The sequence below is a fragment of the Trichosurus vulpecula genome, chromosome 6, assembly GCF_011100635.1.
Source record: "Trichosurus vulpecula isolate mTriVul1 chromosome 6, mTriVul1.pri, whole genome shotgun sequence".
NCBI classification, from domain to species: Eukaryota; Metazoa; Chordata; class Mammalia; order Diprotodontia; family Phalangeridae; genus Trichosurus; species Trichosurus vulpecula.
In genome coordinates, this window is record NC_050578.1 from 46685939 (window position 1) to 46702969 (window position 17031).

General features: G+C 40.6%; 1 protein-coding gene across 2 annotated transcripts in view; it reads left to right on the forward strand.

Annotated features, from left to right (window-relative positions):
- Positions 1-17031, forward strand: part of ELOVL6 (ELOVL fatty acid elongase 6) — a 158788-nt gene that overhangs the window by 80290 nt on the left and 61467 nt on the right. For both annotated transcript variants that reach the window (XM_036763176.1, XM_036763175.1), the window contains one exon: positions 9491-9622. In XM_036763176.1, coding sequence (XP_036619071.1) covers positions 9491-9622 — 132 coding nt within the window. The remainder of the gene's footprint in view (positions 1-9490; positions 9623-17031) is intronic.

Sequence of the window (17031 nt, forward strand, 5' to 3'; positions counted from 1 at the left end):
GTTTTTTGGTTTTTTTGTTATTTAAAGTTTTCAGTATTGATTTCCACAAGATTTTGATTTACAAATTTTCTCCCCATTTCTATTCCCCCCCCCCACTCCAAGATGGCATATACTCTGATTGCCCCTTTCCCCAATCTGCCCTCCCTTCTGTCACCCCACTCCCCCATCCTTTCCCCTTACTTTCTTGTAGGGCAAGATAGATTTCTGTACCCCATTGCTTGTATATCTTATTTCCCAGTTGCATGCAAAAACAACTCTTTTTTGAGCATTTGTTTTTAGAATTTTGAGCTCCAAATTCTCTCCCTTCTTCCCTCCCCATCCACCCTCCTTAAGAAGGCAAGCAATTCAACATAGGCCACACATGTATCATTATACAGAACACTTCCATAATGGTCATGTTATAAAAGACTAACTATATTTCCCTCCAACCTATACTGTCTCCCTTTATTCAATTTTCTCCCTTGACCCTGTCCCTTTTCAAAAGTGTTTGCTTTTGATTACTTCCTCCCCTGATCTGCCCCCCCTTTTATCATCCCCCATCCCTACTTTCCTGTAGGGTAAGATACCCAATTGAGTGTGTATGTTATTCCCTCCTTAAGTCAAATCCAGTGAGAGCGATATTCACTTGTTCCCTTTCACCTGCCCCCTCTTCCCTTCCAATAGAACTTCTTTTTCTTGCCACTTTTATGTGACATAATTTACCCCATTCTATCTCTCCCTTTCTCCTCCCAATATAGTCCTCTCGGACCCCTTAATTGAATTTATTTTTAGATATCATCCCTTCATATTCAACCCACCCTGTGCTCTTTGTATGTGTGTATATTCCCTTCAACTACACATATAGGAATGTAAATAAAATAGTTCAACTTTAGTAAGCCCCTTATGATTTCTCTTTCCTGTTTACCTTTTCATGCTTCTCTTGATTCTTGTATTTGAAAGTCAAGTTTTCTATTTAGCTCTGGTCTTCACATCAAGAAAACTTGAAAGTCCTCCATTTTATTGAAAGTTCATATTTTTCCCTGGAGTATTATACTCAGTTGTGCTGGGTAGGTGATTCTTGGTTTTAATCCTAGCTCCTTTGACCTCCGGAATATCATATTACATGCCCTTTGATCCTGTAATGTAGATTGTGTTTCCACAGTACTCAAATTGTTTCTTTCTGGCTGCTTGCAGTATTTTCTCCTTGACCTGGGAACTCTGGAATTTGGCTACAATATTCCTAGGAGCTTTCTTTTTGGGATCTTTTTGAGGAGGCGATCTGTGAATTCTTTCAATTTCTATTTTACCCTCTGGTTCTAGAATGTCAGGGCAGTTTTCCTTGATAATTTCTTGAAAGATGATATCTATGCTCTTTTTTTGATCATGGCTTTCAGATAGTCCAATAATTTTTAAATTATCTCTCCTGAATCTATTCTCCAGGTCAGTGGTTTTTCCAATGAGATGTTTCACATTGTCTTCTATTTTTTCATTCCTTTGGTTCTGTTTTATATTTCTTGATTTCTCATAAAGTCAGTAGCTTCCACTTGCTCCATTCTAATTTTTAAGGTGGTATTTTCTTCAGTGGTCTTTTGGACCTCCTTTTCTATTTTGCTAATTCTACCTTTTAAGGCATTCTTCTCCTCATTGGCTTTTTGGAGCCCTTTTGCCATTTGGTTAGTCTATTTTTTAAGGTTTTATTTTCTTCACTATTCTTGGGGGGTCTCCTTTAGCAGATCATTGACTTGTTTTTCATGATTTCTTGCATCACTCCCATTTCTCTTCCCAATTTTTCCTCTACTTCTCTTACTTCCTTTTTCAAATCCTTTTTGAACTCTTCATGGCTGACCAATTCATATTTTTCATGGAGGCTTTTGATGTGGGCTCTTTGACTTTGCTGACTTCTTCTTTTGATCTTCTTTGTTACCAAAAAAAAAAAAATAAGATTCAATAGTCTGAGTCCTTTTGCACTGCTTTTTCATGTTCCCAGCCAACTGCTTGACCCTTGAGCTTTTTGTCAGGGTATGGCTACCTTCAGAGTGGCAAGCGCTTTGTCCCAAGCTTCACGGGTCTTGTACTGCTGTTTCCAGAGCTACTTCTACACAGCAAGCTCTGCCACACCAGTGCTTCTCCTTCTCCAGGAACCACCAACAGGACCAGGACCCAGATCCAAGCAGGGCAAAGCAAGAGAACCCTCCCTCTGCACCAGCAGAGCTCTCCCTGCACTCCTGCTCTGATCTTGATTCCTCTCACCAGGTGGGCCTGAGGTTGGAAGCAGCTGCAGCTGGAGCTCTGGAAGCAGCCTCTGGAGCTTCCTGCTGCTGCCTCCACGCCACCTCTGCCGCACCACCAGGGCTGGGGCCAGACCACACACTTCTCTCACGTAGATCCCAGCAGTTTTCCCATGGGCCTGCTAAGTTGTCTTTGGCATTTGGGGATTGAGAAATCTGGTGCCTGCTCTGGCCTGGTCGTTCCTGGCATTGTCCATGCTAAGCTGTGCTCCATTCCCAGCATGGTATGATAGACCCTTCCCAGTGACCATCCCGGCAGTCCTGGGCTGGAGACCTGCTTCCCTCTATTATTTCATGGGTTCTGTAGCTCCAGAATTTGTTCTGAGCCATTTTTACAGGTGTTTGGAGGGATTTGGGGGAGAGCTTAAGTGAGTCCCTGTTTTCCAGCCACCATCTTCAAAATCCATCCTTTTTGATGACAATATTCTTCTTCTGGTGCTGTATGTTTGCAAATCACGGAATGCCACAATCTCCAAAGAATCAAAATTATGGGTCAGTCAAAAATCAAAGGGAAGTCACATGGTGTGTGTAAATAGGCTATGGGATGTTGTTGATTCTCAGAGGCAAGGTACATAATATTGTCAAAGAATCACGTAACAGTGAAAGGAAGTAGGCTAGCCACATGGTGAGAGTAAGAAATAATAGATGGACAAAATACTCTATGAGTCTTGAGACCCTGAGGAAGACCTAAGAGTGACAAAGGATGGTGGTATCAATGGGTGACAATCTTCATCATCGGAAATCTATAGATGAAATTACAGATCCACTGAAGCAATTACCTTCCTGTCATATTAGACAGTGCTCACATTCAAGAGTTCTTTGCTCATATAACAAATAAAGTAGCATCACACCGAAGGAACATATATTCAGTGTGCATTCTCAACTATTCTTCATCACACTATTCAGATCCCACAAGAATTACAAGAGCAGTTTGGTGTTCTCTCAAGGAAACGTTCCTTCAGAGTCTTAGGACCATAGGATCAAAGCTTTTGAACTGGAATAAACCTCAAAGCCAGCTGGTCCTTCCAGACCTCTTAGGTGAACATGAGTGCCTTCAAGTTCCTTGTTTATCTAGCTCCCCAGCTCATTTTGTCCCTTAAAAATCAGTTGTAGAACCTTGAATTAAATGATCTCCATACTGCATAAGTAACTAAGATAAGGAATGTCTTTTGCAGGTAAAGTGGTCACATTTTTCTCCTTCCACTCATTAGTACTCTACCTCCCTTATGTACTCCATTAATTTTGTCCTCTCTATGTATCCCAGGGAGACATCTTATTTTAATTCACCCAAATAAAAACCTAACGGACCGATTAATGCTGTGTTCTCAGTGGAGTTTAGGGGACTCCTTGCCCCTTTTGTCCTCACAAGCTTTCAGCCACCTGAGTTTCATATTCATGGTTCTTTTCATTTTCCACATGTGCGAAAGCCTCTATCAGGCCACTTGAATTTATAGTGTTGACTTTATGGTGTGGGTGCACAAGTTAGGCACAAAGGTGTTTAGAAATAATTACTCTGTGTTGAGATCCTGCTGGCATAAGAATTTCCTTACCCTAAAATAAGGAGCTCAGCTTTGACAGTTTTGAAAATAGGATTTGCCTGATAGTAGGAGCACAGATACTTGAAGATGACACAGAGAATCTCACCAAGTATAGATTCCACTGGAATCCTACAGTTGAAAAATATGCGGTAGGATCCAATGGTGTGATTTTATATAGTGGCTTTCATTCGAACCCAAAAGCTAGGATTTCACAGAATTCAGCAGCAGTGTAAGCAGAACCAGGAGACATTCAGTAGTTGAATCAAAATTAGAAGAGGTTCCCAAGCAAGATTTGGAACAAGGTAGAAACATCAGGAAAAAGCAGAAAGAACCCCAGCAGATGAATGAGGAACCATGAATGAGAAGGCAGGGCAAGACAAAGAAAACCAGGGCACACCATCATTTCATTGTGGGGATGTTTTGTTTGTTACTAGGGATGTTATCTGTAATCATCTAAGAATGTATTTATTGTACACTCACACCCTGCTGGCTTTGAGACAGCAAGGTGGTATGGGAGATAGAATATTAGACTGAGCATAAGGAAGGACTAAGTTCAGATCCTCTTGAGCTGTATGACCCTGGACCCAGGAGATTACCTGACCTTCCTCAGCCCTGGTTTCATCATTTATAAATCAAGGATAATTGTAATAGCACTTCCCAGGGTTGATGTGATGATCAGGTAAAAACATGTAAAGCACTTTGCAAACTTCAGAACACTATAGGAATTCTAGTTATTATTAATATATTCCGTTATTATGTAGGATACTGTGCTGTCTTATTATCTAAGAAAAGATACCCCCTGTCTTCCAGAAGTGCACTTGATCTTTTACCTTTGGTTCATTAGTTCAGTAAGGAGATAGTAGAATGTTGCCAATGAGATTAGCAGGCATTGGATTTTTCCTTAAAGCCTGAATGTACCAGGACAAAGTGTGTGTGTAGATAGATAGATAGAGCTAGGGGGATATAGATATCCATCATCCTTAATAGTGCTATTCCAAAGCCTTATCACAGCCTGGATTTCTGGGTGCCCAAAGGCTGTGCCATCAGATTGAGTGCAGGTTCTGGGCATGTCCTACCAAGCTTGGTAGACTTCAAGCAGACCAGAAATCAGCTGTGTATTTGTTGCTCAAGAGCCCACTACATTGAAGAGGTTGGACACCAGATGATAAACCACCAGATCTATGGCAGGAACTCCTAGAGATCGGTTACGAGGTATGAGGTGATGAATATCAATAGCTGTCCTTCACATAGCACTTTTGAGATTTGCAAAACATTTTATAGGTGTTACTAAATCCTCAGAACAGCCCTGTGTACTACTGTTAGGTGTCGTTATTATGATCCCCATTTTACAGGTGAGGAAACTAGGGCTCATAAAAGTTAATTGACTTGCCCAAGTTCTCATAGGAAGTGTCTGGGGTAGGATTTGAACTCAGGTCTTCCAGATGCCAAGTCCGGCATCCTATCCACTGAGCCATTTAATTATAATGTGTGCATGCAACCCATTTGGGGTTTTCTCGGCAAAGATATTGAAGTGGTTTGCCATCTCCTTCTCCAGTGGATAAAGGTAAACAGAGGTCAAGTGACTTGTCCAGGGTCACATAGCTAGTGAGGGTCTGAGGCCAGATTTGAACTCAGGTCTTCCTGATTCCAGTGCTCTAGCCACTGAGCTGCCGTACTGACAGAATAACAAATCAGTCCTGATTTGCAGCATTTGCCATTTTCCAAGATTTAAATGCTCACACTGGAAATTTAATAGTTGGCTCCCAGGAGCATGTAAGAGCTAGCTCCAGCATACCCCTGGCAAAGACCAACTCCCAGGTTTGGCTTCTAAGTAGACTAAATTGGCTTGAGCAATTAGAATAGGAAAATAATAGAAACTACCCCCTCTTAACAAACAGTTTATTATTTACGGAGATCACTTGATGCTCGGTTTACAAGTGGTGTGATCATCGAAGAGGTTATGTGTCTAATAGCCTTAGAACTATGTGGAAGAGAGTCTATGAAGCTGTCACATGGGTTGGGGAAAACCCTAGCTCAGTCCAGTTCTGAGGATGAGCAGAAACATTGTTGGCCACTTCCCAGTTCCCTAAATACTGTGCCCTAAGGCCATATGAGAAGAATCACCTGTCCTTTAGTAGTAGAGTGAAATAAATCCTGAATTTGGATTCAGGAGACCTGGTTTCGAGTTCCAACTCCAACCTTATTAACTGTGTGATGGTGAGCGAGTTATAGATGACTGGGGTACAGTGGGTGATAATTTGTGTTTATTATGTGCCTTCACAATCTTTCTCAGCCTCAGTTTTCTCATCTGTGAAATGGAGATAATGATAGCTTACCTTTATATGGCATTTTGTGGTTTCCAAAGACATGCATATCTCATTTGATCTTTACAGTAACCCTGGGAAGTAGGCGGTGTTGTCATCTCCATTTTATACATAGGGAAACTGAGGCCCAGAGCCTTACCTCAGGGCCCCTTGCATCTGAGGTGGGATTTGAACCTCGGTTTTTCCTGAAGCCAAGTTCAAGGCTGTATCCACAATGCTATATGATCTTAGGGGATCATTGGGAGAAAATCACTTTTTGAACCATAAAGTGTGTGTGTGTGTGTGTGTGTGAGAGAGAGAGAGAGAGAGAGAGAGAGAGAAAGTTGAGAGAGAGGGAAAGAGAGAGAGAGGAGAGGGAGAGAGAGGAAAGAGTGAGGCAGAGAGAGATGGAGAAAGGAGAGAGAGAAGGTGGGGGAGAGAGGACAGAGAGAGAAGGGGGGGGAGAGAGACAGAGAGAGGAGAGAGAGAGAGAGGAGAGAGACAGAGAGAGGAGAGAAAGAGAGAAGAGAGAGAGAGAGGGAGATTTCATTGATACAAGGAATTCCTGCTGAGGAAACTGCCTCTACCAATAAAGAACAGTACTAAACTCACTACTTAGAGGCTTAGAGAATTGCCTAGGAGGTTGAAATCACACAGCCTAGATATGTCAGAGGAAGGACTTGAACCCAGCTTTTCATGATCCCCAAGAATAGAGCAGTTCTCCCCCCCCACACACACACACATATTACATAGTAATGATATTAGTTTGCAATTATGTCTCTAATCCAACAACACGTAAAATCTGAACCAAAGTGGATTAACTCTGAAATTGAATGGGATCGATGGATAGTAGGAATTGTTACTCTAGAATGCCTAGAACCAGTTGTGATTAATTAGAAAAGGCTTTTAGAGGAAGATGAGTCTTCATTATTTGGCATCATTTGGAACACATTTGGCAAAGAAGTGAGAGCCATTAAAAAAGCAGAGAGAATGTTGGAAAAGCTTTTTTTTTTTAAATTTACTTTTGGCTAAGAGCAATAGAAAAGCTTTTTCTGCCACAGGTTAGAGGAAAGAATTGGGCTTAACAAATCACCATGATACTCTGGAGAATATTATCTCATTGAATCTGTCCTTTAATTTTGCTCCCTAATACAAGCACAAGAGATTCAGAATCACTGTATGGCATTTAGGGTTTCAAAAATCTCTGTTAAATCCATGTGCAGAAGATTGATTTTTTTTCCATCCGTTTGTATTACGTTGTTTCTGACCTAACCTTTGAGGGGGTTTTCACCATTACTATCATCATTTTACTTTGTAATGCTTTTTACTTTCAATTTCTGCCATGATAGACAAGTTGAGGGAGATTTTCAGGTTTCTCTGTCAAGGAAGACACCCAACAAAAATGTGTTCCCAAGGCATGATCTTGTCACCATGATAGAAAATATTTTGGGGATGAATTACTAGTGAACTTAGTACTTAAAGCCCTACTTTCTTAAAATGAAAACAATTTCCTCATTCCCCCCTTTCCCCCACACACACATACACAACAATGTCTTGTGAAACCACTTATTTCAAATGCAAATTTTCTCCCTGAAGGAAATTTTCTAGGCCAAATCTGATTGACAGGTTATCCGGGCCTTCCCTGGCATGTCTTAAACACTCAACTTAGCACTATGTAAGTAAGGCCAATTCCTAATCTGTAAAATAAATGGGTTGTACCAAATGGCCCCTGAAGGTTCCTTCCAGCTCTCTATCTATGAGGCTGGTTAATGATTTATCTAACATTCTTCCTAGCACTATGTAAGCTAGCAATATGGAAAAGTAGGCTGTATTTGGTGACCCAAAAATACAGTAAGTTGGAACAGATCTTTTAACAGTATTGTTGAGTTGTTTTCAGTTGTGTCCAACTCTTCGTGACCGTTTTGAGATTTTCTTGGCAAAGATACTGGAATGGTTTGCCATTTCTTTATCCAGCTCATTTTATACATGAGGAAACTGAGGCAAACAAGTGACCAGATTTGAACTCAGGTCTTCCTGACTGCAGGCACAGCACTCAATCTACTTTGTCAGGCCACGGTTTGAATTGACCTCCTGCCCCAAGACAGATAGCCAGATAACAGGTGTCTAATCTCCTTGAAAATTGAAGAAGCCATTGTCAACCAACTTTGAAAAATGAAACCTTCTACCCAGGCAGCTAGGTGGCACAGTGGAGAGAGTGTTGGGCTTGGAGTTAAGAGGACCTCAGTTCAAATCTCAGACACTTACTGTGTGAGCCTGCACAAGTAATTTAACTTCTCTCTGACTCAATTTTCTCATCTACAAAATATGGATAATAATAGCACTACATTCAAGGATTATGGTGAGGATAAAGGGAGATGATGTTTGTAAAAGCATTTGGCGAAATTTAAAGTGCTGCATGAATGCTAGATCCTATTAAGTGACATTCTCCACTTTATCTCCTTTGTCTTCAGTGGCAGTCTTTTAAATATACACATATGTATATAAACATTATACACACATATTTGCTTTAGGAAATCATAATTATAGGTCATGATAGAAAATCATAATATAGTAGACAGCTAGGTGGTACAGTAGATAGAGCCCTTGGCCCAGAGTCAGGAAGAACTGAGTTCAAATCGTGCCTCAGATACTTGCTAGCTGTGTGACCCTGGGCGAGTCCCTTAAACCCTACTTCCTTTGGGTCCTCATCTGTAAAACGGGTACATATTGTTGAAGGAAATGGCAGACCACTCCAATATCTTTGCCAAGAAAACCCAACAGGGGGCATCTAGGTGGCACAGTGAGTAGAGCACCAATCCTGGAGTCAGGAGGACCTGAGTTGAAATCCAGCCTCAGAGATTTGACATACTTAATAGCTGTGTGTCCTTGGGCAAGTCACTTAACCCCAATTACCTTGCCTTTCCCCTTCCAAAAACAAAGAAAAGAAAACCCACTGGACAAGTCCATGGGGTCGTGAAGAGTTGGACATGTCTGAACAACAACAGTTATAAGTCACCAAAAAAGAAAAATCTAGAGCTCTAAAAGAAAGGCCGGTGCTTGGCACCAAGTTTAAATGTGTTGGGTAATCTGTGGGCCGACCTTGCTTACAAAGAGAGAAACTAAAGATAGTCCAATTCACCAATTAGGCAGCCCAGCTCCTCTGTCCTCGGTGAAGAAGGACATTTCTCGGCACAAGAAAGATCAATGCGTCTTGCATCGCCAGCTCCCAGTGATTTCAATTAGCAGGAGTGGTATGAAATGTGATTTAATTTCAAGGGAGGAAAATTGCCGCATAGGGATGAGCCCGCTGAAATATCAGCATTGAAGGACTGATGGGAGACTAAAGGGAGACTCACATTTTTTTTTCTGGTTTGCTATATAGGAAGAAGTCGTTCTTGTTTTCAGCTCTGTATGCTGCCTTCATATTTGGTGGTCGGCACCTGATGAACAAACGGGCAAAGTTTGAGCTGAGGAAGCCTCTTGTGCTGTGGTCACTGAGCCTTGCAGTCTTCAGGTAAGCTCTCTTTATTTCACTGCCGAGAAACAGCCAGGACACCGCGGTGAGGTCGACATCTGGAACCTTTGTTTGGATTGGTATTTAGAGAGGTTTTTCCTTATTTGATATTTTGATTATAAATTGGATGCCTCAGTGATATGAAACTGTTATTTAAGAAAGTTCACATAGCTTTTCAGTCACACAACAATCAATCTGCTGCGGGGGGCGGTGAAGAAGAAGGGTTTGGTCTGGACAGGAAGCCAGGTGCGGTAGTGGATGGAGCTCGGGATTTGAGTCAGAAACATCTGAATTCACATTTTGCCTCAGCCACTCACTAGCCGTATGAACCTGGGCAAGTAGTTTAATGTCTCTCAGCCTGTTTCTCCAACTGTAAAATGACAAAAATAATACTACCTATCTCCCAGGGTTGTTGGGAGGTTCAAATGAGATAACATATGCAAAGTTCTTTGCAAACCTTAAAGCATAAAGTATATATATAGTTATATTTTATATATGTATAATATGTACATTATTATATATATATATAAAGCACAAAGTATATTTATACTTTATATATATAATATGTACATTGTTATATATTATATGTAAAGTATATATATTTAGACTTTAGATATTATCTATTACTGTATGTATATATTAGTTATTATCATTACTGAGCAGATTGCCCATTCAGTGATTCAGTCCTCTTGCTAAGGTAGCGGAGAAAAAGGAGGTAACACTTTTTGAACTAGACCACCTATTTCCTTTGCTTAGAGACAAAGAGCAGAATAGAAGTTTCGCCAAGTGGATATTTTAAAGTCACAGTACCAAAGTAGGCTTCAGTTTTACTAACGTGTTCCTTGTGACTGCGACCCTTGCTCAGGAGACTCTGACAAAAGACGGTCTTGACAATCTTAAGCATCCACTTCTGTCAGTACATCCAGAGAGCCCCAGAGCCAGAGGATACCTTAGCCCCTGCCGCAGACATACCCCCTGGCTGATTCTGATGTGCGGATGTGACCACCTGTTACCTGGCAAAGAGGCAAAGCCAGCATCTCCAACCCAGCTTCAATCTCTATCTGTACCACCTGTCACTTAACAGACAGACATATTCTTGGAGCCAGAAAATGAACTTCCAGCTTTGGAGTACTAGGCTTAGCGGCCTTAGACCATCAGCAGACAGCTGGTGCTGGAGCAGGTGGCCTGTTTGTCCAGGGACACAGCGTTGACTCCTGTTGGGTCTGTGCTTTGTCAGCTAACTCACCAATTGGCACATAGGCTTCTTTTTCTCTCCACTCATCAATTTACCTCCTCCACCTTAATCAAATCAATCAATCAATCAATATTTATTACAGACCTACCTTGTGCCTGACATTGTACGGATTTACAGTGAGGTTAGAAATCTAGGTTGGAGCCAGATAGTGAAGAAGAGCCTTAAAAGCTAAACAGGTTTATATATTCTCCTAGGGGGTTTATTGAATAGAGGAGTGGCATGGTCAGATCCTCACTTAAAAAATTACTTTTGCAGCTGTGTGGGAGGGTGGGCTGCAGTGGGGAGACATTTGAAGCAGGAAGACCAGTTAGGAGGCCTTTATAAGTATCTTGGTCAGGGAACCTGCACCCCGAGGCCACATGTGGTCTTCTAGGTCCATGGGCGCAGCCTTTTGACTGAGTCCAAGTTTCACAGAACAAATCCTTTTATTAAGGATGAGAGTAAGGTGATAGACAATGAGGGGGTGAACTAAAGTGTTACAGTGAAGGCCTGGATGTAAGAGATTGTGTAGATAGAAACAGCCAGGTTTGGCAGCTTATTGAATATGTAGTGTGAAGGAGAGTGAGCAGTCAAGGATAACACCTATGGACCTGGGAGAATGGAATAATGGTGCCCCTGATGGAAACAGGGAAGTTTAGAAGAGGAGTGGGTAGGGGGAGGGGATACATTTCTATTTTTGACATATTGAGTGGTAGATGGCAGGACAGACAGAGAGATCTGTGAGTCATCACTGTGGAGTGATAATTAAACCCATGGGAGCTGATGAGGTTGATGAAAGAGAAGGCCCAAGACTGAACCTTGGGGAGCCCCTGAGGGAGGGGATGAGTTGGATAATGAGCCAGCAGAGGAGGCTGAGAAGCAGCAATCAGACAGATAGGAGACGAGCCAGGAGAGAGTTGTGTTGCATAAGTTCAGAAAGGAGAGAATAGTCAGCAGCATCAGAGAGAGCTGAATGAAGGAAGACTGAAAAAAAAATCCAAAACACCAGACTGCTAATTAAGAGATCAGGATAGCCCGGTGGCACAGTATCCACTGCGAGAGAGAGAGAGAGAGAGAGAGAGAGAGAGAGAGAGAGAGAGAAAGAGAGAGAGGCAGGCAGGCCTGGAGTCAGGAAGACTAGCTTTGTGCATTCAAATCTGGCCTCAGGCACTTACTAATTGTATGACCCCGAGCAACTCAATTAATCCTTGTTTGCCTCAGTTTCCTCATCTGTAAAATGTGCTGGAGGAGGAAATGGCAAACCACTCCAGTATCTTGGCTGCTGAGAAAACCCCAAATGGGGTCACAGAGAGTCAGACACGACTTAAACAACTCAACAACAACAAATTAAGAGATTGGTGATGACTTGGAGAGAGTAGTTTTAGTGAAGTCCTAAAACATGCTGAAATCCTGGCAGTTGACCTCTGGAGTCTCTTCTGGTACTAAAGCCTGTGACCACTGGAAGTCACACCCCACGATATAAGAAGAGTGTTAAAGAGTTTCCATTTAACAATTTAATGTGGGGCCATTTATATTTACAATCCATACTAACCATTGGTATAGTAAGCAGTTTATATTAACCGAGTGCTGTGTAAAGTGGCACTTCCTTCTGAAAGTTCCGAAATTCCCTTTTTTCCACCCTCCCAAAGTGAAACTTTCATTTTGTGACATTCAGCGAACACTATTGTAGAGATTTTGATGTTGTTTCCACCTTTTCAGATTAGAGTCCTAACTTTTTTTGACTTTTTCCTTATTGATGAGTCCCTCTACTTACTTGATATCTTTAGGGTGATAAAACCAGAGTCAAATGAGGCTTCGCAAGTAATTTAGTCCAACCCCTTTGTTTTAGAAATGAGGAAATGGAGATCTAGAAAAGTTTAGTGAGATGTTCAAGGTCCCACAGGTTAAACAACAGACTCGGCATTCGAACTCAGGTCCCATGCCTCAGAATTCAGTGCTCTATGTTCGCCGGTCTTCCACGGAGCCACCCTGTGCTTCTTTCTCTTGACCTTCTCCAGAGAGGTATTTTATTAAGGGAAAAGATCAGAATTGCACACAAAACTCCAAATGAGGCAAGCTAAGGTATTGTACCATAGAAACCATCAGGAATTTTCAAAAAGCTAGTTTATTTCCTTAACCTGACTTTATTCACTAAGATAATTTTGTAATTTCATTTCACTCACGTTGAATCTAATTCCAATTGCATGCATTTCATGAAAATGTTTGGACATGTAGTACCAAATTTTTAAAAATACTTCTCATAATAAAAGAATAATATCTGGTGGGCTAAAACTACCTGAGTTAGAAGACCTCATCCCAAAGAACCTGCTGCCATTTTTTCGTTTGCGTATCCAATATATCTTCTTTTTTGAGGCAGTTGGAGGGGTGGTTAAGTGACTTGCCCAGAGTTACACAGCAAGTAGGTGTCTGAGGAGGGATTTGAACTCAGATCCTCCTGATTCTGGTGCTGGTGCTCTATCCACTGTGCCACCTAGCTGCCCTGGCTATACAGTATATTTTCAAGAATAGTATTGACATAAATTAGTCTTCAGAACTGTATCTATTTTTACCTTGCCAGTTGTTTATGTAGCAGAAAGTGGACATATTGGCAAATTTTAATTAAAAATTCACTTATTCAATCAAGTAACTTCATTATTATTACATGCAAATTTGCTTTTCATAGAGAAAAGTTGAATAGAGTTGCCTTGCCAAAACTGAGTAATTTCAAAATTGTCCTATAAGTATGTGGATAGTGATATCTCTGTCTAGTGGATCTATGTATATCTAGACACCTGGATGTAGATGTCAGTATCTGCATATCTATATCAAAAGGGAATGGGCATCATCAGACCATGATTTAGTTTGGAAAAACTCTCCTTGTGAAACATTCCCACTACCAGAGATCTGAGAGGTCATATAACTGGCCCACGGTCAAAACGCTAAGATGTATGAGAGAGAGGACTTGAAACCAAGTTTTCCTGAATCTATCCCCCCACCCCCACCCCACAGCCTCTAAGATTGACTTTCTAACCATTATGACACATGGCCTTTCTTTATGTATACGGATCCATCTACAGACAAAACAGTTTTTAAAATAAATTGTTTTATGCAATGTTTTAGATTAAGAGAATGCTTTTGTCCTTTATTTTGATGAAAAAATACCAAAAAAAAAACCCTTAAACAATATTTAAAAGTATTTTTCCTCTTTAAAAAATCAGTGAAAATATTTTTTACCTCATTCACTCTTGATGAGAACTTTTTCCCCACCAATTTTTGTAGTTCAACAGTTAGTTTTTTTGAGTAACAAGACTGGTTCTTGTCTTAGCCCAGATTTGCTTATGAACAAGAATAGGAGTGAAGTTAAATAATTCCTACAATAACTAAACCAAATACTTTGTCAGCTATCTAGATATTTAAGATAAAAGTGGGAGTATTTTTTGCCTGAATTATCTGTATAGCTTCCCTATTTTTCATTTCATTTTAGTATGTAAACATATTCAGTCTTTGTCTACACTGTGCACATCTTAAAATAATCTTTATTGATATTTTTCTTTTATATCACCTTCATTTCCAAATATATTTCTTCCTCTTCCTCTCCCCAGAGAGCCATTCCTTGTATTAAAGGAGATGGAAAAAGCAATAGTTCATTAAAATTAACCAACATATCAGTTGAGTCTGACAGTATATATGATGGTCTATACCCATAGGTCCCCTTTCCCTTAGCAAGGAAAGGAGAGAGGTACATTTTTTCATGGCTGCCTTGGGGCCAAGCTTTATTACCATAATGACACAACGTTCAGTTTTCGTTGGTGGGGGTGTTGTAGTCCTTTCCATTTGCACTGTTGTGTTTGTTGGGAATATAGTATTCCTGGTTCCGCTAACTTTAGATGAGTTCATCTCGATCTTCCAATATTCCTTCATATTTTTCTTAATCTTTTCTTACAATGCAGTAATATTCTATTACATTAATGTATCACAGTTTGTCTAGCCATTTCCCAATTGATGAGCGCCTAGTTTCCAGTTTTTTGATAATAGAAGAAGGGCTGGCATCTATGAGAACTTCTTTTGAACTTTTTGGGGTCTTTGTCTTCCAGCAGGATTTCTAGGTCAAAGGATATGGACAGCCATGTACTATTTAATTGAGGTTAAGAGCTACGATAGAAGTCCCTCACCTGTGATTGATTCTATTCTGTTTTTCTTCATTCAGATCCACCCCATTTCTATATGGAAGAGGTTCTTAATCTTTTTTGTGTCATGATCTCCTGGGGCAGTGTGATAAAGCCTATGGACCCTCTCTCAGAATAATGCTTTTAAAGGCATGAGATACAGAGTATTACAAAAGAAACTAATTCTATTGAAATATAATTCTCAATATACATATATTTTAAAAGTTCACAGACCCCAGGTTAAGAATTCCTTTGAGCAGTATGAACCATAAGCTTCTAGTATCAGTCAATCATTTTTTCCATCCCACAGAACCCAAGTACAGACAATCTGTGATTTGCTTAGGTGACTGCATGACTTTTGGTCATCAGTGTCTGAAGATCTCCATAAGCTAGTGACTGAAGTAACAGATCATTTGAACCCCCAGGTCTTTTAGATAATATTATTCCACAGCAGTCAGTCCAAGTTAGGGTCACCTTTGATAGTAACCTGCTTCTCAGTAAGAGAACATCAAAAATGTCATGCTGCTATCTCTGTAACCTCAATAAGCTGCCACCGCACCTCCCTCAGAAGGACCCTAAATCATTCATTTCTCTTACTGTTCAATCTCAGTAGGGTTACCATAATTCATTTTTAATGGCCCTTCCAAAATGTTTAATTAATAAACTTCATTCCCTCCACAATGCAACAGCTGTGCTTTAAAAAACAAAAATGTCTGGTGCTGCTGGACTGGGCGATTTTTTTTTTCTGAGAGTAAGCATGGAGGCATCTACTAGACCAGTGGTTATTTCGTTTCAATCCAATTCAATTTAAATTAATTTTAATAAAAATCTACTGTGTTAGGCACTATGCTGGGCATTGAGGATACAGATACAAAGAACGAAGCAGTCCCTATTCAAAAGGAGCTCACTTTCTGATGGACTGGATAAGTGTGTGTGTACGTAGATACACTCACATTTGTATGTATGTGCGTATATATTCATGTATGCATGCATGTATATATATATATATATATATACGTGTTATATATAGTAGTACCTATATGCATATATGCAAACATGTATGGATAGACAGATAGAGAGAGAGAGAAAGAAAATCAATACAAAATAGTTCAATACAAGGTCGTTTGGGAGGGAAGACACTAGCAGTTGGGAATATCAGAAAAGGCTTTCACATGAACCAGATTCTCACACATTTAGCAAACAACTGTTTTGTGTCTGTTTTGTCCTAGGCACCATGCTAATGCCAAAAAAAAAAAAATCCCTTTTGGGGGGAGGAAGGGGACTGTGGGAATGACATTGTTAAATAAGATGCAGTTCCTTTTCTCTAAAGAAGGAGACTATTAAAGCTTAAAAGCTGCACTAAGACTTTTGGGGATATAGATTCTAATTGGTGTAGCAAAAGAATTATAAACTTCATCCCCTAATTTCTCATTCTAGTACTTTAGGCAAAAGCAACAACAACAAACCTAAAAAGAAAATGAATTTTATAGTGTAAGTACATGGAATTGATATCTGTCTCCTGAAGCTATGAGACTCCCCTTGTGCTCATATGATGACAGGGAAACCAAAAGAGAAAAGGAAGTCACCTCAGATGGAAAAAAAAATATCACCTTGCTTTTAACATCATTCAGAGCCCATGCAATCATGGCAGGTTAGAGCCAAGAAGGTACCTTCTTGTTGAGGCGTTTCAGTCACGTCTGACTCTTCATGACTGCATTTGGGGTTTTTCTTCAGAGATACCGGAGTGGTTTGCCATTTCCTTCTGCAGCTCATTTGACAGATGAGGAAACTGAGGTAAATAGGGTGAAGTGACTTGCCCAGGGTCACGCTAGCTAGTTTGAACTCAGGTCCTCCTGACTCCAGGGCCAGCACTCTATCTACTGTGCCACCTACCTGCCCAGAAGGTGCCTTAGAGATCATCTGTTCCAGGGTAGGCTTTTTTTTTACAGCTGAAGAACCGAACCCTGACTTTGTTCTCAGCTGCCTGCATGGCCTTGCCAAGTCACTTA